This window comes from Electrona antarctica (assembly GCF_951216825.1).
Source record: "Electrona antarctica genome assembly, chromosome: 22".
Lineage (NCBI taxonomy): Eukaryota > Metazoa > Chordata > Actinopteri > Myctophiformes > Myctophidae > Electrona > Electrona antarctica.
In genome coordinates, this window is record NC_136805.1 from 8,590,744 (window position 1) to 8,614,603 (window position 23,860).

Consider the following 23,860-nt stretch of genomic DNA (forward strand, 5'->3'; position numbering starts at 1 on the left):
GGCCGGCCCAGGCACCTAGGCTGGATATTCCGGGGTTGAGTCCCCGGAATAGGTCGATTAAAAAAAGGTCGATTAAAAAAAAGGCTTCCAAATCCTAAATTTTTTCTGAAAAACATATGTTTCTATTTCCGTGGTGCTCAACCTTTTTCATGTCAAGGACCCCCAGAATTATCTCTATTGGGCCACGGACCCCCATCTCAAAATATGTAGTTCCAGGGACCCCCCAGAAGCAAATATTTTAGTTAAAAATGTTCGCTCTGAAATATACATTTGCGCCACATTTTAACGATTTTTCAAAAATAGCTAAATTATAACCAAAAGGGGTTCCCGCCCAAAATGGTTTAAAACACAAGCAAGCAGTAAAAACAATAAAACAATGGCAAAGAACATAAAACGGAAACATAAAAAACATAAAACGGCAGCAAATCAGTCAGAACAGAGTAGGAAATTCACAGGCACAGATATTAAAAACTCAACTAAAAGCAAGGGTGAAGAAGTGGGTCTTGAGTTGAGCTTTAAAGATGTCTACAGAGGGTGCGTGACTGAGCTGTAGTGGGAGTTTATTCCAGGCCCGTACAATTTTTATTTTTATTTAACCTTTATTTAACCAGTAAAAAACACATTGAGACTGCGTCTCTTTTACAAGTGGGAACTGGCCAAGAGGCAGAAATAAAACTACACTTCAATACCACATCGTCAATGTTACATTTTGGACCAGCAAATACAACATCCATAATACACCTCAAAGTACCTATGAATAAATAGTCCTATTTTTTAGTAGCAGGGCAAAATACACCATATATAGGCATGAACATAGGCTAGTACATATCCAAACATGTGCAGATGTTTGACTGTACATCAAAGATGATCCTTTTGAAACTTCTCAAGGGAACTTTCAAAGCCAATTTTAGTCTGGACTGTAGATCATTCCACGACCAGGGGCCAAAGAAGGCCAGACATTTTTTACCCCCCTCGTATTTGAATGCTGGTACTACACACCGCAGCCAAGCAGAAGCAGAAAGGATTTGAATGCTGGTACTACACACCGCAGCCAAGCAGAAGCAGAAGGGATTTGAATGCTGGTACTACACACCGCAGCCAAGCAGAAGCAGAAAGCTGCCTCACTTTTTTTTTTTGTAGACATTTTTTAGGTAATTCAAGCAGGCCAGCAGTGGAGGACCTGAGGGGGTGTTTAGGGTATATCTAGGTAAGACCATTGAGAGCTTTATAAACAAGTAAAATCATTTTTAAATCAATCCTAAAACCCACCGGGAGCCAATGCAGTGAGGCTAACACTGGAATCATCTGTTCTCTTCTCTCTAGTTGCCGCATTTTGAACAAGTTGAAGTTTATCCGTTGTTTTCTTTGGCAGGCCAGAAAAAAAGGGCATTGTAGTATAATCGAGTGGAGAGAAGACAAAAGCGTGGACCAATGTTTTTGCATCGTCTAAAGACAGATAGGCTCTTCTAATGCGTGCAATGTTTCTAAGATGAAAGTAGCCTGATTAATGTGCACATTGAAATGGTACATACCCCTGGGGGACCTCGGTCGTAGGGGTTAAGTCGTTATAGTCATGCCTTTCAAATGTAAAGCAGTGTTCTGCAATTGTCAGGTATTGATTGATTGGTTTATCTTATCACATCAAAATCCATTTTCACGTCATTGGCTAGTCAGTCAGCTGCGCCTCTTGTGCACTTGCAAAAACACACACGTGTACATTTTACGTTGTGGAAAAAGTACTCAATTGTTTTACTTAAGTAAAAGTACCAATACTGCAATTCAGAACTACTTTGTTACAAGTAAAAGTACGGAATTGAAAATGTACTTGAGTAAAAGTACAAAAGTATCGGCATCAAAATGTATTTAAAGTACTATTTTCAAATGGCCGAAATGTATAGGGTTGTAAGTGGTTAATGTATGTTTTCTAATCAAAATTAAAATCTCCAAAGTAACTAGTAACTCAAGTTTTCAAATAATTGTAGTGGAGTAAAAGTACAAATTTTGTAGATGTTTTGTAAAAGTAGAAGTAAAAGTATTGGAAATTGGAAATACTCAAGTAAAATACCTCAAAATTCTACTTAAGTACAGTACTTAAATAAAAGTACTTCCACTGCCATTTTCATGTCCTAGGCTAGTCAGTCAGCTGCTCCTCGGTGCACTTGCAAAAACACACTGTGTACATTTGACGTTGTTTTGTCCACCATGTGCATTGTGTGCAGACCAGAGGCGTATCTACAATAAGGCGAGGGCAGGCGTCCGCCTGTCCAAATCCATTTCTGGCCTGGCCAAAATCCATACAATGAGAAAAAAAGAGGACAAAAACAAGTCCTGAGAACTATTAATGGACAGCTGATTGGCCGTTGCGGTAGAGCGCGACCCTCAATCACCCATTGGAATGTAAATGCATGCCTTTCAGCCTTTGTATACTACTCGTCTGGCAGGTATATCTCTTTGAAACCCTTTAGTGCTACAATTGTGTGCGGGGAGACGACAATTAACACATCTTGTCTGCCCAAAACGTAATTCCTGGATACGCCACTGGTGCAGACGACTCGAGGAGTGCGTACCGTGAATGTCTCTTTGATGGTAGATGGCGAAGGAAGGAGAACTCCTCTGAGCCCTGGAGGGAGAACTCAGAATGTAACGAGAAGGATGTGCACCATTTCTTTAGAGATAAGGTGAGGAGGAACTGGAAACCAGTAGAGTCTTGTGTGTTGACGTCGATATTTAAAAAATGTCTTCTGAAATCCTGACAGTTTTCTGAAAAACCTTATGTTTCTATCAGTGGTGCTCAATATTTCATGTCAAGGACCCCAAAAATTATATGTAATATGCCTCCGCCCATCATCTGAAAATATGTTGTTCCAGGGACCTCCCCACAAGCAAAGATTTGAGTTAAAATGTTCACTCTGTAATAATATATATTCAGATTTGAGGCACATTTTCACGATTTTTCAAAAATAGCAGACCTACAAGTTCATAGCGCGGCACCGCGCTATGAGCTTGTAGATCTGCTATGTTTCAATAGCTAAAGTATAACACCAAAAGGGGTTCCCGCCCAAATTGGAACTCTGAGAGAATGAGGTACGTGCACACTTGGATTGATGCAAGATTGTTGAATAAAAAATGCCGTCTGACCGTCAGCTTGGCATTTTATATCAAAGAAACTTTGATCCCCGTTTGCAGAACCACATTCTTCTTTATTATATATAGTATATTTTTCAGCACCATGGCCATCTCAATAGTAGTGATTTTGTTAGTATAACTATTGAGCAACACAAATTGTCTCTGAAGATTTTACTGTCACTTCTTCTTCAAGGCATGGAAAATCTTTGGAACTGTCTGTTACTACAGTATATCTGTGTGTGTGTGTGTGTGTGTGTGTGTGTGTGTGTGTGTGTGTGTGTGTGTGTGTGTGTGTGTGTGTGTGTGTGTGTGTGTGTGTGTGTGTGTGTGTGTGTGTGTGTGTGTATGTGCGTGCGTGCGTGCGTGCGCGGGTCAGGAGGACATGATGCTCCGCCAGACCGCCCTCAGGGTCATCTCAATCATTGGCTACTCGCTGTCTCTCTCCTCCCTCACGTTGGCTACTCTCCTGATGGCCATGCTCAGGTCAGTGACCTTACGGAAGGAAAAGGTGTGTGGTCACTGAAAACACGACACAACATTGGCTGTCTGTCACTGTGGTGGCTTTATCTTGCCGGGCATCGAACCCGGGGCTTATATATATCGGCGCCACAGCAAATTTCTCAAGATATTTGACCATTTTCGCCTCCAATGACATGCCACCAATAGCGATGCCTGGCTTAAAGTAGTTAAAGACAATTCCTTGCAATGTTTTGAGAGAGGCTTCTGAAAACAAACACCAAATAGCATTGAGCCAACTCCAGTCAGCTGGGAATTTGGTTATTGTTTAATGGAAGCTATTTAATTTGGTTTGTTTGTGCTCTCTTTGTGCCATCACGTCCCCTCTATCAGTCATTTTGACATATACAATCAATAAAGCAGAGGACACAGATTTACCAGCATTATCTCTGTGTTTGACTGATGATATGCACGCATGGGTTCTCAGTGTCACCGAGGCTACCACTACACATGCATAATGAGGAGACTATAGGGCTTGGCAGTCGATCAGTATAAATAACCCAGAAGCGTTTGTTTCTGTGCAGATCCATGTAATGTGATCATTTTTCATTCCTGTGAGCCAAGATGTATGCCCTCAGCGATCCATTCTCCTGCCATGTCCGTTGTAGCAGCGTTCACGATCAATCGCTTCCTGTTTATCGTTTTGACAGTGGTGGAAAGTAATAAGTACATTTACTTAAGTACGGTACTTAAGTACAATGTTACTATTTCCAATTTCCAATATTTTTACGTCTACTCCACTACATCTCAGAGGCAAATATTGTACTTTTAACTCCACTACATTTATTTGAAAACTTAGTTATAATTACTTTGTAGATTTAGATTATTATTACAAAACATACAGAAGCCACTTCAGCTTCTTCACTTTTGTACTTTTACTCAAGTATATTTTTTATTCTGGACTTTTAGGGGCGACTCACACCTTTCGATCTAGCATACAACATTGATGCATGCTAGATGTAAGCAAGATGTAAGTGTCATGGCCGCATTTCCAATGGAAGTCACATGGTTTGTGTCACACTCTGGTCTGAGTGAAGGTAGTGTAGGCCAAAATTGGCACTGAACCAGCTCTCAAAATACTCCAAAAAAGGCACTCATGGCAAATCCTTCAGCAAAATCAAAACAGTTTTTAATTCACCTTTGCAGAGTCACATTAAATGATCATTCAAAGAAACCAAACACAAAATAGGTATTTACAGCCCACTGGCCAGGTTGGCTCTTTCAAGGTCTGCTCTGCTCCCTACAATCCTACGTTGATCGCTGGGCAGTGGCAGGTGCTCCTTATAAAGGCTAGGCCCCTCCCATTTAGACCAAACCAACCCCGGATTGATTCCACAATCGAACCAGTGCATCAATGTCCAGAGACATCACAAATCATTCATAAGCATAACACATTTTAAAGTGTCTCATACTACACTATAAATGATTCCCATAATATAATCAAAGTCAAGAGTTCTCTAAACAAAACCCTCCCACTGTTGGCATGTTCCCCACACCCCACAGCTAGTAGTTTCTCCCTTCAATGGAGTAAACAGTCAATTAACTACTTTGATCAAGCATCACACAATATATATATCTAGTCAAAATAACATATCACTCTGCAATCATAAATAATACATACAACAATACAACATGTTAACCAGTCAATCCCAGTGGCAGGTTGAACTGCCACAGTTTGATACAACATTTTGGACTACAAGCTGTTGCATGGCTTTCGGCTGTGTTTCGACTGCCCCCCTCCCCCTCATACAACACAAATGTTGTGTTGTATGTGTGACTATGTGACTCCCATTGGAAATGCATTGCGAGCTTGCATCAGCTATACATCTCATACAACAAGCATACATCAATCTGTTGCGACTGTGTGAGTCGCCCCTGAGTCGCCCCATACTTGTAACAGACATTACTACATTGCAGTATTGATACTTTTACTTAAGTAAAATGTGTGAGTACTTTTTCCACCACTGCCAGTCGTAACTATGGGTTCACGCCACGGATCAATAAGCTTCCTGTTTATCGTTTATCATCTGTCGATCTGTCTCTCCCTCTGCTTCCCAGAAAGCTCCACTGTACCAGGAACTACATCCACATGAATCTGTTTGTGTCCTTCATGCTGAGAGCCACGGCGGTCATCGCAAAGGAAATCATAACGCACGTCATGTACGCCAGGAAGTTCAAAGATGACCCCGGGTGGAATTCCTACTCCAACTCTGGGGTATAATCATAACTTATAACTTAAAGGAGAATTCCATGATAGAAGGCTTTATTACCTTTATTTGTAGTTGTTACGTCCCCAAGAGGTCAAGGTGTTATTTTGTGCAAAAGCGCATTATTGGCTATTTCCTCTACCATAAGCCCTGAATGGATTGCATTGAATTGTATTGAATTGAATGGGGCTATGGGGTGTTATGCTAATTCGCTTATTTCCATCGCTCAAAAATCTATATTTTTTGTATATATCCTCTCTTCATAATGTAAATAGTATCCCGAGTGGCACACTTTACTACTTTTTTCGATGGAAATAAGCGAATTAGCACAAAAACCTAACCCCCATTGAGGGCTTATATTAGGGGAAATAGCCAATAATGCACTTTTGCACAAAATAACACCTGGACCTCTTTTTTGGGGACTTAACAACTACAAATAAAGGTAAGAAAGCCTTCTAGCATGGAATTCTCCTTTAACTCGTTTTAATAGAAGAGGAGAACATCATCTCAATCAATATGATTAATTTCCTTTATAGAATTCGACCAGTTAAAGGTAAGGTAAGGGATATTTTTTGGTTCAAACTAAAGGTATTTTGTTAAAAGGTCAAATCACTATATTCTGATAGTAATCATTGCAATAGTGTTTGTTCAGTAACATGGGTCTCCCTGTCTCTCCATCTCTTTAATTTCTTTGTGTCATCACTTATAATTCCACCATGTCTCTCCACCAAAAGCTGGAGAGACATGGAGACTCCTGTTACTGAACGAACACTCTAGCAATACGTACTACGTCACAATATAGAGCTTTTTAACACTTATTTTAACCAAAGGAAATCACTTACCCTACCCTACAGTACCTAGTAGTGTTGCACCATTTCAGTGTCTGTCAATCCATTTCAGTTGAGTCACCACACCATATACTGTACACTATAATATTTTCAGCATTCCAAATGTGTCCCCAAACAGATAGCACTGTTGTGCAAGATCTTCAGGGTGTCCATGGAGTACTTTGTGGCCTGTAATTACTTCTGGTTGCTGGTGGAGGCCATTTTCCTCCACACTCTCCTCTTCACAGCCTTTCACACCAAGAGATGCCTGCTGAAGAGATATATAGTCCTAGGATGGGGTAAGAGACCTGTGTGTGTGTGTGTGTGTGTGTGTGTGTGTGTGTGTGTGTGTGTGTGTGTGTGTGTGTGTGTGTGTGTGTGTGTGTGTGTGTGTGTGTGTGTGTGTGTGTGTGTGTGTGTGTGTGTGTGTGTGTGCGCGTGCGTGTGTGTGTGCGTGACTTGTACGGGTAACTACACTTTCACACACTTCATAAAGTTAAATGCTATGGATTTGACTGTGTGTGTGTGTGTGTGTGTGTGTGTGTGTGTGTGTGTGTGTGTGTGTGTGTGTGTGTGTGTGTGTGTGTGTGTGTGTGTGTGTGTGTGTGTGTGTGTGCGCACATACTTTCAGGAACACCCTTGTTGTTTATGACACCATGGACAGTGGTAAAAATTGTATATGAAAACAAAGGGTGAGTTTCTGCGATTACCTCCCACATGATGACATTCTTCATTGCGTGAATCACGTTGAATTTCTCATTTGATTAATGATTATTATCCATTCCAATTGTAAGGTGCTGGGACATTCTGAATAAATGGGTCTGGTGGATAATAAGGGGCCCGACTAATTTAGCGGTACTTGTAAGTATTTCAGACCAAAACTCCACACTGCATTATTGTTATTTCCATCCTTCCTGATAGTCCGGCAGTCGAGGTGGACGGGTGGGAAATTTGGTATATAATCTTTTTTATTGGCCTAAAGTATTGTCTATATACGGTACATACATTCATGAATCCACTTGCTGACCGGCTGAAAGTATTGGGCAATTTCTTTTATAGGGGTTTCTTGTGACCCAACCATCATGACATTAATGTGATGAGGTCAGCACATTTTGGGAACATTTGGGCAAGTGGCTAATGGCTATGGCTGCTTTTAGCCCAAGGAGTGTATTTTGTGCAAAACTAATGCTTGGAATGGATTCAGAATCATGAAAAACCGCCTAGTTTGACATGTCACATGCTACTTAAAGCAAAAGGAAAATTTGACATTTTTGCCTTCCATTATGGGATGTTAATTGTAGGGTCACAAGAAACCCCTATAAAAAAAGATTGCCTGATACTAACAGCCGGTCAGCAAGTGGATTCATGAATGTATGTATATAGACAATATTTTAGGCCAATAAAAAATACTATATACCAAATTTCCCACTTGAACCCATTTTGGGCGGGAACCCCTTTTGGTGTTAGTATTATGTTATGCTTTAGCTATTGAAAAATAGCTAAATTTTTGAAAAACCGAAGAACCACTGACATAGAAACATAGCTTTTTCAGAAAACTGTCAGGATGTAGAAGACATTTTTAGAATCTGATCTCAGGTCAAAATGGGTTAAGCAAAAGAAGCCTGTGGGCTGCCGGACTATGATGTACACATGAGTAGGACTATGATGTACACATGAGTAGGACTATGATGTACACATGAGTAGGACTATGATGTACACATGAGTAGGACTATGATGTACACATGGGTAGCTCACATGAACTGCACTCATCTGACTGTCGGTTAGATGAGACTATGATGTACACATGAGCAGCTCACATGAACTGCACTCATCTGACTGTCGGTTACAGTACATGCTGCAATCTCATGCTTACTAATGGATGCCTTTGATGGCTTCTCGTGAGATCATGTGAGCTGCAAACAACATGGCCAATTACTGATTCCTGTCCTTAAGCCATATACTACTGTCTATACTTTGTCATACAAGTAGTAGGCTCACAATAGTGAAAAAAAGAGATGTGAAATATTACAGTAAATAGACACACAAATATGTATTATACTCTTTATTAGTTCATACACATTTTTCTTAGCAGTCATAAGCTGTGTTTTCACTACAGAGTCTTTGATTTTGTGTTGCAGGTTATTTTCTGTATATTCATAAAGATTCTGATGCTGCTGCTCTCCAAGCTGAAAGCAGATCAGGTCAAATTCACAGACTACAGATACAGGTGTGTACAATTCTACTTTGAGGTTTCAAGTGATTCCAACTTCGAATGACCTTTGACCTTGACCTTTGACCTTGAGGGCTGTTGGAGGGTTTAAGTGGTTACGATTAACTGTTGTAACGCACGCATGCATTGCTTAAGTAATGTACAATTTTTATGTTTTTAAGTACTTTATTTGAGTATTTCCAATTTCCAGTACTTTTACTATTGTACTCGGACTCCACTCCAATTATTTTAAAACTTTAGTTACTACTAGTTACTTTGTATAGATTTTGATTATTATTGCAAAACATACAGTAACCACTTTAGCCCTATATACATTTTGGCCATTTGAAAATAGCCGATGTACAAGCTCACAATGTGTCGCGATGCGACGCATTGTGAGCCTGAAGATCTGCTATTTCCAAAACTTGAAATATGGGACATTCTGCATAATGAGTACTTTTACTTTTAGTACTTTAAATACATTTTGATGCCAATACTTTTGTACATTTTGAATTCCGGACTATCACTTAGTTGTAACAGAGTATTTCTACATTGCAGTATTGATACTTTTGCTTAAGTAAAATATGTGAGTACTTTTTTCCAAACACTGCTTAATGCCTGTAACCCCGTTAGCCTGGCCAGAGCCACGCTGGTGCTGATTCCTCTGCTGGGGGTCCATGAGGTGGTCTTCACCGTGCTGGTCGATGAATGTCTGGAGGGCAGCGGCCGCTATGCCAGGAACTTCATTAACCTCACGCTCAGTTCCTTCCAGGTTAAGAGTGTTTACCTATAAACTGATTCCTAACCCTGCCCACCCTTTAAGAGGGTACAAATGTAACCCAATCAATGGACCAACCCGTAAGCGTTCACTCACTGGGTTACAATTGTACCCTCTCGGCATTACAAATGGATACATGAACACGTATACATTGTACTGTGCAACGTGTGGCACAGATAAGATACAATGATAATTTGAATATGCCATTAACCTTCGCCGCATTGTTTTTTTTTTTTTACAGGGTTTCCTGGTTGCTGTGTTGTACTGTTTTTCCAATGGAGAGGTGTCTGAATCTCTTTTGTTATTATATACGACTGTATGATAGCCATCAATGTTTCTTGAACCGTAAAACTAAAGGGCAGTATTATGCGTGTCTTAAGTACCAGGTCTTATGACTTAACTTAAGACCTGGAGGCGTGGTCAATGCTGTTTGGCTATTCTGAGTGGCCAAACAGCATTGACCACTGCTCCAGGTCTTAAGTTAAGTCATAAGACCTGGTACTTAAGACACACATAATACTGCCCTATATAAATTGTGACTTATTATTGGACCCTCCATGTATATATTTTAGGTGCAAGCGGAGCTGAAGAAGCGCTGGCAGCTCTTCCTGTTCACCAACCACTTCCAGGTCAGCTGGAGCTGCTTCCGGGGCACGCCCATCAAGCACCTGTGGAAGTGTACCCGCGGCCGGCGGCCGCACGGCTCGCAGCAGAGCGAGTCCTACGACGAGGGCGGGCCTTCGCCGACACACCCGCACCTGCTCCAGGTGGCCGTGCACGGGGGACCGACCTGGCTCGGAGTCGGAGAGTGCAAAGGTCAGAGAGCGGGGGGTCGCGGCAACCCAACGGGACTCGAGTTCCTCACCAGGAAGAGCCTGTCCAGCAGCGATGGAGAGATTACGATGGGAGAGACCTTGGAAGAGATCCTTGAGGAGAGCGAATTCTGACGCTCTCAGAATGGAGTCTTAATGCTGTCAATCCACTACTATCTTTCATGAATAAAATGTTCTTTGGACCAGTCTGGATGGTACAAGTATGGTACATACAGTATAAGCCAAAACAAACTGGTGGTTGGAGGCGCTCTACCTGCGGCTGCGCCTCTAAAAGTCTCTCCTGCCCAAACAGGCTTTCCGTCTTGGTACAGAGGATTTGGGTAGGACATCAATCTTAGGGATTGCAGATTTAATTCAATACCGGATTAAATGAACACTCAGGAGGATTTGTCTAGTCCGCCTTCCGTTTTTCAAAAACTCTTATTGACTAAAACCTACACATTGAAGTAATGCAGTAATGCTTAGTAATGCAGAGAAGAATTGCAAACCAAAGGACAGCGCTGTTCTAATGTTTCATTTGAAATTATTCATTGCTGTTGGTGTATTCACTTCATGTGTATTGAAATGTACAGTACACCTCACAGTAGTACGCTATAGCAACACAAAGGATGTAAAAGTATAGATTAAGTGTACAAACTATGAAGATCTATGTGGTATAACATATAGATTGAAGTATAAATAATTAATATAAATACAGTGTATTTGTTGTCTAAAATGTGAATGATGAATATAGTCAACAGTAGAATGTGAATGCTACTGTATATGTATTGCAGATTTTGCTGGCTTGTACATTACCATTTGTTATGAAGCATATGAATCTGTTGAATCATTTCAATTTAAGTCAGTTACAGTTGAATCCACTGCCTTATATGACCATGTTGTTCTCATTCAACGCGCCGGCTTCCTATTCGTAGTCGTACTATGAATAGCTAAAACAGCCGTTCTACAAGCTCACAACGCATCGCAATGCAAGCCATTGTGAGCTTCTAGATCAGCTATTCTTTGGGGGGAAACTTTTAACAATTGTGTGAAAGTTTTTAAACATTTTCTGAAATATATTTTCCCCCCACCTAAAATAAGATGCCCAAAATATGGACACCAGGTTACCACCAAAAATAAGAAATCAACCAAAGCTACTGTACTATAACATTAATAATATAAATAAAATGTTCTGGGTAAATGAATCATTGCTTTTTCTCCTTGAGCCTTTCCTGGACTTTCTGCGGCTCGTCAAACTGGATGAGTCGAAGGATGTTCTTGTTGTCCATCACTCCCTGGATAAACTCCCCCTCTGTGATCTTGTCTGTGAAGACATTATGCAATAGATAAGATAACCGCAAACCACAGAACTAACCTACAAAATCCCTCCCTGAGGTAAAGAAGAGATTTACAAACATATCTATCTGCATCTAAAGTAACTACCTTGCTCTTTCTTGCCAAAGAAGTCCCAGATTTTGTCGGCCCTCTTCTCTGGTGTGTTCTCATCTTGAGGAAGGTTCTTCTGATCCTCTTTGGAGATCATGTAGAATATGGACTAAAAGAAACACAGACATGGGTTAATATCAGATCGAGTATAAAGTACCGTATTCATGTGTTTCTGCCTTACAGAAGTTTCTGTTTCTCCACATTTCTATAGCTCCTCCGCCCCTCACCTTGACTATTTCCTGGATCTCGTTCTTGGTGATGGTTCCGTTGCGGTCCACATCGTACAGGTTAAAGGCCCACTCCAGCTTCTCAATGGTCTTCCCTGAGGAGGTCAGGTGCAGTGCCACGATGTATTCTTTAAAGTCCAGTGTGCCATCACTGTTTCAATTCAGACAGGAGGTCAAGTCAATGTACAATAAATACATCATGTAGCAATGGGGTTCTCAAACATAATTATAGCCTCACATTTAAAACGTGTACATGTAAATAATATGGGTACAGTATTTTGTACAAAAATGAAAACAGGAGTTCTAGAGAACACTTAAATACTGAAACGGTACTGAAAAACAAGTGGTGCCAGACACAACAACAAACCCTCCTGGCAGAGAGATGTGTTTTTGATTTGGGTATTGATCCATTTTGAAACAAAATCTGACCTTGTATTTGACCATTTGCACGTTCGATCAAGGACAAAAGGCATGTTGCCAAATGAAAGACCATATGTGACTTATTATTTGTCAATTATAGTAAACATGTTTATCTTTAACTTCAGCCGTTTCATGTTGTAGTGGTAGCCTGAATATAAATGTGATTTAATGCTTTTGTGGAACCATTGAATTTGAACCCCAAAATTGAATCAGGTCGTTTAGGGACCACTGTTCCATGCACCTTTTCCTGAAAGGTAGGCAGTGTCATTCATTCCATTCTAGATCTTTATCATGATATCTCAAAATCCCTGTACACGGTGCGGACAATATGCTCCTTTAAATAACAGAAGAGACTAATCTGATGAAAACAATACCCCTCCCTTGGGGGCTGTTAACAATCGGTTACAGTATAGGTCAGGGGTAAGCAAAGCTGGCGGCCCAGGGCCCACATGCGGCCTTCACTTAATGCGGCCCGCATGTTAATACCAGCAAACTGATAGTAGTAGACTAGTAGTACTATCAGTAATGATTGAAATGGTATTGATTTCAGCTGTGGCAATTCCAAACCCGCTTTAATTACTTCAAGACTAGTATTAAATGACTAGTACTTAATGACTAGTATTAAAATGTTATTGTCTTTTTGTGTCCAATGTCAACAGTTCATAAAGTTAACATAACTATAACTAAATGCATTTGAAATTCAATAAAAAGGTTACTTTTCAGGATTCCAATTCAAAAATAGCAAAGAAATATTCCGGTTTTTAATTCAAATATAGCAAAAATAGCTGATCTACAAGCTTTTGAGCTTGTAGATCGGCTATTTTTGCTACGACAGTAATATGCAATGTGGCAATCTGGAGTTAGTGTGGAAATATAGTGGCCCTCTCCATCATCAAAGTTGCCCACCCCTGGTATAGGTATACCTATCTGTGTCAAAGCTCCTGAAGACATGGCAAGCATAGGACTTGGGGTCAGCATCGGGGAAGAAGCTGGCGTAGATAGCTTCGAACTGCTGCCTGCTGATTCGTCCACTGGGACACTCCTTCAGAAATGTCTGATACCTATGATACAGTATGGAGGAAGTGACAGTCAGATATTTCAAACACTCTCAAAGTTTTGCCCATGACATATTGCCGTGGATATACATAACAATTTCACACAGACAGTCAATCACATGTCACTTGATAATCGAGTCTTCTGGTCATAGCATGGCTTTCCCAGTGGTTGTTGTTGTTGGCATTTACCATGTAGAAAGCTGCTTCTCATTGTACTTAGTGTTGAGCTTGAGATCTTCCAACAGGTCCTTCGACAGAGCTCCGCTTCGACTGTTGCCCATCGTCCTCTTTCCTTGCTTTCACGTCTTCAGTTCACCCCCTTTTCTATTACAGTATCTATCTTTTCTCCAAACTGTTTCTCTTCACGAATAATGCAACACAACACGGTCTTGTAGCTGTTCTGTACCCGTTCCTTTATTGATAATGAGTTTTCACAGTGGTAGTTGGACTGTATTTAAACCTACAGTAGATTACAAAGACCTCGTTCTGGGATTAGAGGGAGGATTGAATTAAACACACATACTAGATTGGCTTCTGAGAGGCCTGGTTAAGCACACAAACACATGTAAGCTATACATTTCAAGCACATGCACACACAAGCAATACTGTATGAACAGTAGGCTACAACTTTTTAGATTTATATCCACCATCCATGTACACCCTAATAACATAGCCTACCATGTTTCTAGATTCAGAAGTTATTGAGTAATTGTAATTGCAGTAATGCAAGGCTTAACAACTACAGCAGGGTGCTTCACAATCTTATCTGAATCCCTCTGATTAAATTGGTACGGTCTGTTGCATAATTAGAGCAATTGGCTAGTTGTAAGTCGGAGGAGAATTGTGTCTGTGGAGTGTTAGTACAGCAGCTTAGCTCCACTATATAAATGAATCGTTCAGTTTGTGATAAAAGCATGACATTGGATGGGATGGGAATCCCAGTGCCATCTCTATTATTTATATATCTATGCTCAAACCAAGTGGAAGTGTGTAGGGCAAGTGGCGAGGAGCTAGTTTCAAAAAGGGCCCAGGTAACCCTTTTCTTCTGCAAAAGCATGCGAGAAACGCCACCTTCCATCTGTCGCAGATGTTATGGTTAAATAACCATGGTTATTATATAACCTTCGGGGTTTTTTTAACTGTTTAACATCTGCTTCCAGATCGCATGTGAGATCTCATACACTCCCTTCGTTATCACTTGAGAGAGAGAGAGAGAGAGAGAGAGAGAGAGAGAGAGAGAGAGAGAGAGAGAGAGAGAGAGAGAGAGAGAGCGACCATCCCTGGGATTCATCAATCTACCAGTCAGCCCTCAGTCTGATCTGGAGAGATATGTTCAGAAGCCCAAGGCTCAAGAGGTCCCTGACCCGAGGGCCTTGCACACATGCCAGGAGCCACACTGTCTACTGTATGTCAGTATTGTTAAAGGACCACTTCACCACTTTTCAACTTATCTTCCTATAATTGGTCCTAACTAATGTTCATGATAAAATACCACAATTTTTTTCTACTCAGTCTGTGTCTCATAGGAAGGCTGTGGGCAGTTCAGAAACCCGTCCACCAGTGACATCATCGATGGTGAATCCAAGCTAATAGAAACGGCAGGCTTTCTTTTCCTGAAAAGTTGCAATGCAAAAGTTGAAGCCATCGTTCTCACGATAATAAAAATCTAAATATATTTTAAAACAAATCTTGTTTAAAAAAAATCTGCCTAATGATTGTCACTGGTGGACGGGTGTCCGAACTGCCCAAAGCCCTCCTATGAGACACAGACTGAGTAGGAAAAAAATGGTGGTGTTTTATCATGAACATTAGTGAGGACCAATTATATGAAGAGATGTTGAAAAGTGGTGAAGTGGTCCTTTAAGCGAAACAAATCTATCATGACAAATCTATACAATATTACTACATTTCAGCAATATTGTACAATAGTTCCATTAACAATAACTTGTTATTGTAGCTTGGAGGTAGTCTTAGTATGAACAGACATTACCACATACCATACAGCATCAAATAAAAGCTAAAATGGATTTTCAAAGTTGATGCCAATGTCCAGGTGGCAAGCAATGTGCCTGAGCACCCCAAGCTTTCTGAAATATTGCATCACCCTGATGTACCAATATAGGCAATTTGTGACAGTATCCAATAAAACGCTCCTACTTCACTGCCAATAGGGGGCTCCTGTTAGGCTGTTAATTGCATGACAGCCAAATTGGATGATATTTATTTTTTGACCGCTCTGTCTGAGAATAAATATTTTGTTTTGAGTTAACATTTAACGTTGAGGCTGCTATTATATTATGTTCTTTACCATGCATATGAAATAATGCTAAAGCTATACATTGACTGGAAACAGGTAGATTGGAGATGAACTGTTTGGAAGGTCAATTTAACACAAAACATGACATCACGTACTTGTTTCACTGTTTTATTGGTTATTGTAGTATTATTTTAGATTTTGGATCACCTTCTCAACTGGCATTGAAGAGGATTGGGTGCATGGTTGCAGTTGATATTCGGTTTAATATACATCTAATTAATTAATGATTAAACAGCTGATAGACAGCTGGATATATTTTGTTGTTATATAAAGCATATTAAAACTATTCATAAATAGCACTTGCCCAATGTTTGGAGAAAAAAAGGGTCAAAGTCAGCTAACAACAGTGACATGAAACATGTGAGAAACAAAATGTGAAAATAAAATGTATTTGTAACAACGAATTGTACATGTGATTGACTCAAAGTAAAAAAGAAAAAAAAAGTGTTAGGCCTATTTATTAATGTTTTTTGTAATGGTGTAATACCCATGTAAAGGGTCTACACTACAGCCTAAAGTAGGACAGGCTCTGACTACACTGCCAGCTTTATTAAAGAGAAAAGAAATCTATGCAGCAGTGGCACGTGGAAATTGTGTGCTTTATTTACGCCCAGATGTGGACCAATGGCATGACTTGTTGTAGCGTAGGCCTACAGAACGGGGAAGGGTCTGTTTAGCAGCGGAACAGAAGATTATCCTTCCCTCAGTTCCCTTCGTTCTCTGTTCGTCGCCTTGTTGTTCCTTTACAGATCCCAACACGTGTCCTCATGGCCGGTCCCAGCAGCAGCACTGGCACACATGTCGCGGAGCGCATTGGATACATTACCCGAGTTCAGAGTTTCAGCGCTTGTCACCGACTGCACAGGTTGTTACAGCCTACTACCGTCTTCAATGAAACTACAGGGTTGGAGAGTGCCGCGCATCCTAGTCTGTGCTTTTATTTAACGTGATGAAGCTGGATAGATAGATGGATGCTGCACGCGGGGTTGTTTAGCCTAATGGAAACGGGAATGGCTTTAAAGGTGGTTTTATGTATGTTGGTTTGTTGCCAGTCAGAGCGTGTCTTTCCTTTTGTGTATATTACAACTCTATGGTAAATACTGAGCAAAATATGACGTCCGTGAACGAATCGGCCGCAGAGGCCCATGGGAGTTGTAGTTATCTTAAGAGGCTGGGAGGGAGCGCTGCACGGTGGTACTCCTGGTAATTGTTTCCACTTGGCACTATGGTTTCTTGTTCATTCTTGATTCTTGTAAATTTGAAAAAAGAAGGCCTATTGACCATAAAGAATGGATGCATACATTTTATATGTTGTCTTCATGAACACCTAAAACGTGATTATTATTGCAGCCAGAGCCAGCAGCTAGCCTATAGTCAGTCAATCCCTTTAGTTTTAGGTGGCAACAATTCATTCACCTACACCCCCCCACCCCCCAACTGTTTACTGTACATATTTTTTCTTTTTTACTTCTAACCGCCATTAAATGTTTTCACGAATTGAGTAAAGGATCCCAGTGGAATCAAGCCATATGCTTTATTGGGTTTAAATCCTCCTAGCAGACCTTGTATGGAACTGTACTTTCCTGTGCTAAAGTAATCAATCAATCAATCAATCAACAAGTTATGTGTTTCTTCCGTAGCACAAACCTGAGTGATGAGGACAACAAAATCATCTTCGGAAAATGCAACAATCCCAATGGCCATGGACACAACTACAAAGGTTTGTTAATTACAGTAATCCTTATCCATCACTAGAAAAGGGGTGCTTTTATCTCCGCCAGGCTGGGTTGCCTAGGCCTACCTGTGTTGTGTAAATACTGGATTGCAGACATCAGGAACAAAGGAAGCTGTGGGCTAAATAAAATGTCTTAGTTTAGTTTCAATTTGCTTATTTGAATTGCAAACAACCCACATACCGTATGACAATAGAGCGTTGCAGTCCCGCCCCTACCATGGACCAGGAAATTAAACCCAATGCATTTTTCCCATAGACATTTCATAAAGTATTTATTTAAAGACGGTTACGCCACGGACATAGCCAACTCGAGTCGTGACAACTCATGACAACACAAACAATATTTTGGACCAAACAAATAATTACAAAGAAGAAAAACAACAAAAAAAGTGTTGTAACCTGCCGTTTTTTTCTTCTTTCTAATTATTTTTTCGGCCCCAAAAATTGTGTTTGTTGTCATGATTTGTCACGACTCGAGTTGGCTTTGTCCGCGGCGTAAACGTCTTTAAATAAATACTTTCTGAAATGTCTATGAGGAAAATGAACGGAGAATCATTTCCTGGTCCATGGTAAGGGGCGGGACTGCGACGCTCTATAAGTCCATTATTACATGGTTCCTTCACATAAGGTGCATCTTTTTGGAAATGTGGCAGGCAGCTAACCTGACCACCAGATGGTGGCAGGTTAGCAGGCACAGGCAGCCTAGGCACAGAAGTGAAGGCTTTTTTTTGGAGGTGCATTCTATTGAGCTTGAGGAAAAGAATAGTCTAGAACAGGGCGCCACTTCTACATTGAACTCAATGGACGGGCCGGGGGCGCCCTGCTACTTTGAATGGTGTGCTGGTTCTATATAGAAGCCCCTTAAATGTCATTGGCACTTAGGGTTGATTTGATGTTGCATTCATAGGCTATGTTATGATATGAAGCCAATTACAGACAAACGGTATATTGTACGAACACGTCAAACAGATATGAGTCATTACTTTTTTTATGCAGATCAGTCCAGTCAGGCAGGCACTCACTCAGTCACTCATTCGCTCACAGGGGCGAAAACACTTCACTTGACGATCGACTGCATGGTGTCATAGATAGTAAGAATCAGTTTACAACGCATGCTTCAAATGCACTTGGAAAAAGAGAGACTGAAATAGAAATTATGTTTTTTTTTTGTCTTATTAATTCCATGCTCTCTCCTATGCTCTCTGTCAACAGTGGAGGTGACAGTCCGGGGGAAAGTAAGTTTCATTCATTCACTCTGCTCTCACGTGCTTCACCGCAACGTTCCAGAACAAGTAATTTCAATGTGAATAATTCAGTTCAGTCAGAAGCCAGAAGTCACATGGCTTTATTAGACTGTCACACTAACGTCCAGAAGCTAAAGCTACTGCATATTTCCTCAGCCTTTTATACTGTGTCTGCAGCAGTGTTGATTTCGTCGACTAAAACTAAGACGAAAAATGTTCGTCGACTACCCTTTTCCACTGACGAAAACTAAATGGAAACTAAATAAAAACTAAGCTATGATGACTAAAACTAAGACTAAATATACTGACAATTTCGTCAACAAATAAAAACTAGACTAGGGAATAGTAGACAAGAGAGTAATTTTACAATTAGTAATTAGAAAATAACGTGTCGCAAAACGTGACGCGTTGTGGGCTTGTAGATCGGCTATTTTCAGCAAGTGAAAAAAACAGTCATTACGAGTCCCCGACTCCCCACCCAAATACATTTTGTTCGACTAAATCAACTGTAGATTTAGTCGACTAAAATCTTATGACATTTAGTCGACTAAAACTAGACTAACACTAAAACATTCCGGGTGACTAAAATGAGACTAAAACTAAATTAAAACTATTCGAGAGACTATGACTAAAACTAAAATCAAAATTAGCTGCCAAAAACAACACTGGTCTGCAGTGACAGATTGGTCATCTGGAAATTGGGCAAATGCCAGAACAGATGAATAATGCATCACCCTACTATGTATGTGCCACTCATTGATAAATAAAAAAAACATAATAAAACTACTTATCATTTAGTCTTTGATGATTTTAATTCAGTACATTATTTTATTTATCCAGCCTAAAACAGGCACCCACAATTCCAACATAACATACTGGAATAGTTTTTCAACTTAACCCACATAAATTGGCTGACCAGTCAAGAGGGCATTTTGCTGCAAACATGGCTCACAATGTGAATGGGTCAGCTATCATGCCGAGAATCATTCTTTATTTTGTGGAGTGTGCCTGGCATTTTCTTATTTCAATAAAATAGACAAATCCATTCATGGACGGATGTACGAATGGAAGCACATTCTGTACATCAGAGGCTAAACGAGCATGGAAAAAAACAAAACTCACTGCGAAAGCATAATATTATTGGTAATGGTAAGTCAAGCAGACAATCCAATGTGTGCAAACAACATTGTCAATTTGATAGTCTAACTCAGTTATACAGGGTAAAATATGATAATTCATACTCATTAGCTGACACATGTTGATCATGGAAACATTCTGGAAATTATTTTGCTTCTCAGTAATTGTGACTGTGATTGTTTTCAACAACGTGTACAGGAGTGCATAATTGAACAAACAAGGCAGACATCACATTAATTTGTGAGATATCATTATTATTATTGTGTAGGCTATTATGTACTGTGTCTTAATGTAGAGCCTATAGTATGTATTTGCTGAATGTGCCTTTAATGGAGTGTATCATGACATAGCAGCCGTCACTCTCAGAATCGTCAGCATCACATTTGAGTGTGTATTCTGTGTTGTGAATTTCTGCATTCTAGGTTTGAATGGTTTTATCTCAAGCTTTGGTCTTGGGTTTGAACATGAATGGTAGCATTTATATAGTGCCTTTATCCAAGGCGCTTTACATAGATTGTGCATTACATTCAGCCATTCACACGCACACATTCATACTGTACACCGATGGCGGTGGAAACCATGCAAGGCACCAACCAGCACATCAGGAGCAATTAGGGGTTCAGTGTCTTGCTCAAAGACACTTCGACACTATTCAGTGTCTTGCTCATGGACACTTCGACACTAGCTCTGGTCCATAGCCTTCTACTGCTTCTACGATTCTGCCCTGCAGTATAAGGCTATGGGACTTTCAGTTTTAAATCTCAAATCGAAATCAGACCAGCCTCTCCTCTTTAGCGTATTTTAAAAGAACGTTTTTGCTACTCACCAAAACAAAGGCGGGTTGTGTCATTAGAAAGCCTACTTTCCTTAGTGGACGCACTCTGAGCCCCCCACCACACGTATACACAGTACTTTTTGGCCAGAAAGGGATTTTTTTTCACCGGAGGAAAAATATTCTCTATGAGGCAGTTCTCTGGGCAATATCGGTAGAGGGCGCATTGGAGTAACTAAAAGTATTTTTTTTCCGGTGGAAACAAAATCCCTTTTTGGCCAAAAAGTACCGTTTATATGTGTGGTGGGGGCTCAGAGTGCGTCCACTAAGGAAAGTAGGCTTTCTATTGACACAACCCATCTTTGTATTGGTGAGTAGGTCAAACGTTCGTGAGATTTCCACTAAAGAGGAGAGGCTGGTCTGATTTCGATTTGAGATTTAAAACGTCCCATAGCCTTATACTGCAGGGCAGAATCGTAGAAGCAGTAGAAGGCTATGGACCAGAGTTACTTCGACACTAACTCTGGGGTTCGAACTGGCAACCTTGCCGTTACCATCCAGCCACTCTACCCCTGAGCCACCGCCGCCTGAACATAGGGATGGTCTGTTGGCTGTTGCAAATGCAAAGGCCATTTTTTTTTATCCCAGTCCATCACTTTGTGTCTATCACTAGATTGATCGTGTCACTGGAATGGTGATGAACCTAACGGATCTGAAGCAGTGCATTGAAGTAAGCTTCACTCATATACAATACTATACATATTACTTGGAATTTAGCCTCGCCATACATTAATTATTTTTCGCATTTGCTCTGCAGGACGTCATCATGATTCCACTCGATCATAAAAACCTTGATAAGGATGTTCCATATTTTGGAAATGTTGTCAGGTACGTGTCCAGCTACACTCTTGCACGTACTGTAAATGAAGTTGCCAGAGATTGAAGTTTCTGTGTGATATATTCATCATTTTATTCCTTTTACTTCTTGCTTTTATTTTCCGATCTTCAGCACAACCGAGAACGTGGCTGTTTACATATGGGACAACATGGTGAAGGTCCTCCCACTACTCTTTGAAGTTAAGATACACGAGACAGACAAAAACATTGTTGTATATCGAGGAGAGTAGTCCTGTGACCTTTTCTACGGATGTCTCCAAATGTGTAATGTTTATATTAATGCTGCATTGTGCGAAGCAAATCCCCTACCAAACAATCAACACCAGCCAACCATCCCTCCCTAGTCCCACCACAACAGCGAAGACGAATCCTTAACATTTTACATATTTATATATATATATAGCAGAGTGGCTCACGGCTTCAACCTGATGATGACCTAAAGTCTAATATCTTTGGCCTGGGCCGGCCTAGCGGTCCAGGCATGACAATGTGTCATGCTGGATCGTCTGGATCGAGTTCCGATCCCAACAAACTTTGCTGTGTGTCTTTCCCCCCCGTCTCTATCCTTGTTTCCTGTCAAGATACTGTATACAGTATCTATCAATACAAGTTAAAAAAAAAAAAAAAAAAAGCCCCAAAAATTTATATATATTAAAAAAAAAGTCTAATATCTCCCCTGGATTATTAGTCTAGTGGTTAAGATGTTGGCTTTCCATGGTTAGAATCCCAGGCGCACACGCGCGCATGCACGCACGCGCGCACACGCACACGCACACAAAATGCAGCTTAATATTCCTCAAGTGCCATTATGTTGAAATTGTATTAAACTGTGTATCACATGTACACACATGTATGTGATGAATTGAACATGGTGGACCCTCTTGTAAACAAGTGTAATGCTTAATTGGGTCGTCCACTCACAGTTAACAGTCTTTGTATTGAGTTTGTGCTTGAAATGTACTGTAATTCTGCAAACTGTTAATAAATATTTCAATCAATCAATCAATGTTTCAGGAGCCAAAGTATTAAAATACTGTTGTGTCAAGTTCACTGTTTGCGCTCCATGTACTAGTGGAATCCATACTGTATGTACAATAAACTCTGGCCTCAGCAGGGGGACACACAACGTCTATGTTGAGCCATGAAAACTCATTAACACATGACGATTTAGATGCTAGGATTCAGCTTATTTTGTTGCACACAGTTATTATTGGTAGTATTTTTAAATCATTAGTATTGTTATACTGTTGGATTTGGGGAAAGTCCCTGCAACATACTAGCGTCATGTCCAGGGGGTGTACTTAGTTGTACATCAAGCTGCCTCGCACTACAGAAACTGTAGATGAGCTCCTGCCCTATGGGCCACATGGCTCGGCCAGACTCGCTACATTGATTGTACATGTTTTTCATCGACTTGTTGCAACACAACCAAATTTCTTTCTCTGTGAAGTCTTTAATAGTTTGCTACAATAAAAAGAAAATGTGTTGCTGAATATGTTTTTTTTTTTTTTTACTCTAGCAGCAGTCAGGGAAGCATTGAACCACTAGAGGGCGAGAGTTGACTTTTCCAGGATAGCCTCGGATTTTAGGTACTTCTGTATTGTAGGTTGAGTTTGTGAAATTGTCTATGATTTACCACCACCATTCAAGTTAAACTTTCTTCTGTTGGATGTTATACAGCATGGGTTGTGCTACTCTTTTCCCTGAGGGTTTTGAATAGGGGTAACTCTCCTTGGCTCCTTGTATAACCCAGTATATACATACTTATACTACATATTCCAGACACCTTAGTTACAACAGAAACAGCCCTATTTGATTAATGGAGTTATTTCTCATTGCTATGCAAAGTTGTTAGAAAGCTGTAGTAGTAGCTGGGTATTCCATCTTCTAGACATAGAATAACAATGTGAACAGATGTATCACCGTCCCGATTGTAGAGGTCAGGGCAAGCAATGGCAAGCATGTAAATCTTGCAAAGTGTATCCTTGTTGTAAAGAGGAAAGAAGTTTTGGCCTCCCTAAATGCCGCACTGACAAATTGTAGTGTGTGTGTTAGTGTGTATGTAGTGTGTATGTGTGTGTGTGTGTGTGTGTGCGTGCACTGTGCATGCGTGCGCCCGCGGGTAACTTTGGCAC

The 23,860-nt window shown here is 40.5% G+C and overlaps 3 protein-coding genes across 3 annotated transcripts; 2 read left to right on the top strand and 1 right to left on the bottom strand.

Annotated features, from left to right (window-relative positions):
* Positions 1-2,584: 2,584 nt before the first annotated feature.
* glp2r (glucagon-like peptide 2 receptor) lies at positions 2,585-10,610 on the top strand (the record flags this gene model as incomplete). The annotated part of the gene is made up of 10 exons (XM_079493587.1): positions 2,585-2,678; positions 3,503-3,609; positions 5,701-5,857; positions 6,816-6,975; positions 7,308-7,368; positions 7,471-7,537; positions 8,815-8,903; positions 9,519-9,657; positions 9,905-9,946; positions 10,236-10,610. Exons 2-10 carry the CDS (start codon positions 3,509-3,511, stop codon positions 10,608-10,610), a joined length of 1,191 nt encoding a protein of 396 aa, XP_079349713.1. The 5' UTR covers positions 2,585-2,678; positions 3,503-3,508.
* Positions 10,611-11,680: 1,070 nt separating this feature from the next.
* On the bottom strand, positions 11,681-13,904 carry rcvrnb (recoverin b; the record flags this gene model as incomplete). The annotated part of the gene is made up of 5 exons (XM_079492719.1): positions 11,681-11,799; positions 11,919-12,030; positions 12,149-12,299; positions 13,492-13,629; positions 13,813-13,904. 5 exons carry the CDS (start codon positions 13,902-13,904, stop codon positions 11,681-11,683), a joined length of 612 nt encoding a protein of 203 aa, XP_079348845.1.
* A 2,776-nt stretch (positions 13,905-16,680) lies between these two features.
* pts (6-pyruvoyltetrahydropterin synthase) lies at positions 16,681-22,356 on the top strand. Its single transcript, XM_079492648.1, has 6 exons — positions 16,681-16,805; positions 17,581-17,660; positions 18,888-18,910; positions 21,502-21,558; positions 21,646-21,716; positions 21,838-22,356. The coding sequence occupies exons 1-6, from the start codon at positions 16,708-16,710 to the stop codon at positions 21,953-21,955; spliced, it is 447 nt and encodes a 148-aa protein (XP_079348774.1). The 5' UTR covers positions 16,681-16,707; the 3' UTR covers positions 21,956-22,356.
* The last annotated feature ends 1,504 nt before the right edge of the window (positions 22,357-23,860 follow it).

Bases quoted from the DNA above. Each gene is read 5' to 3' on its own strand.
- pts (XM_079492648.1), top strand. From the start codon at position 16,708: ATGGCCGGTCCCAGCAGCAGCACTGGCACACATGTCGCGGAGCGCATT. The intron at 18,911-21,501 runs GTAAGTTTCATT...GTCTATCACTAG, and splicing joins AGGTGACAGTCCGGGGGAAA to ATTGATCGTGTCACTGGAAT. The intron at 21,559-21,645 runs GTAAGCTTCACT...TTTGCTCTGCAG, and splicing joins ATCTGAAGCAGTGCATTGAA to GACGTCATCATGATTCCACT.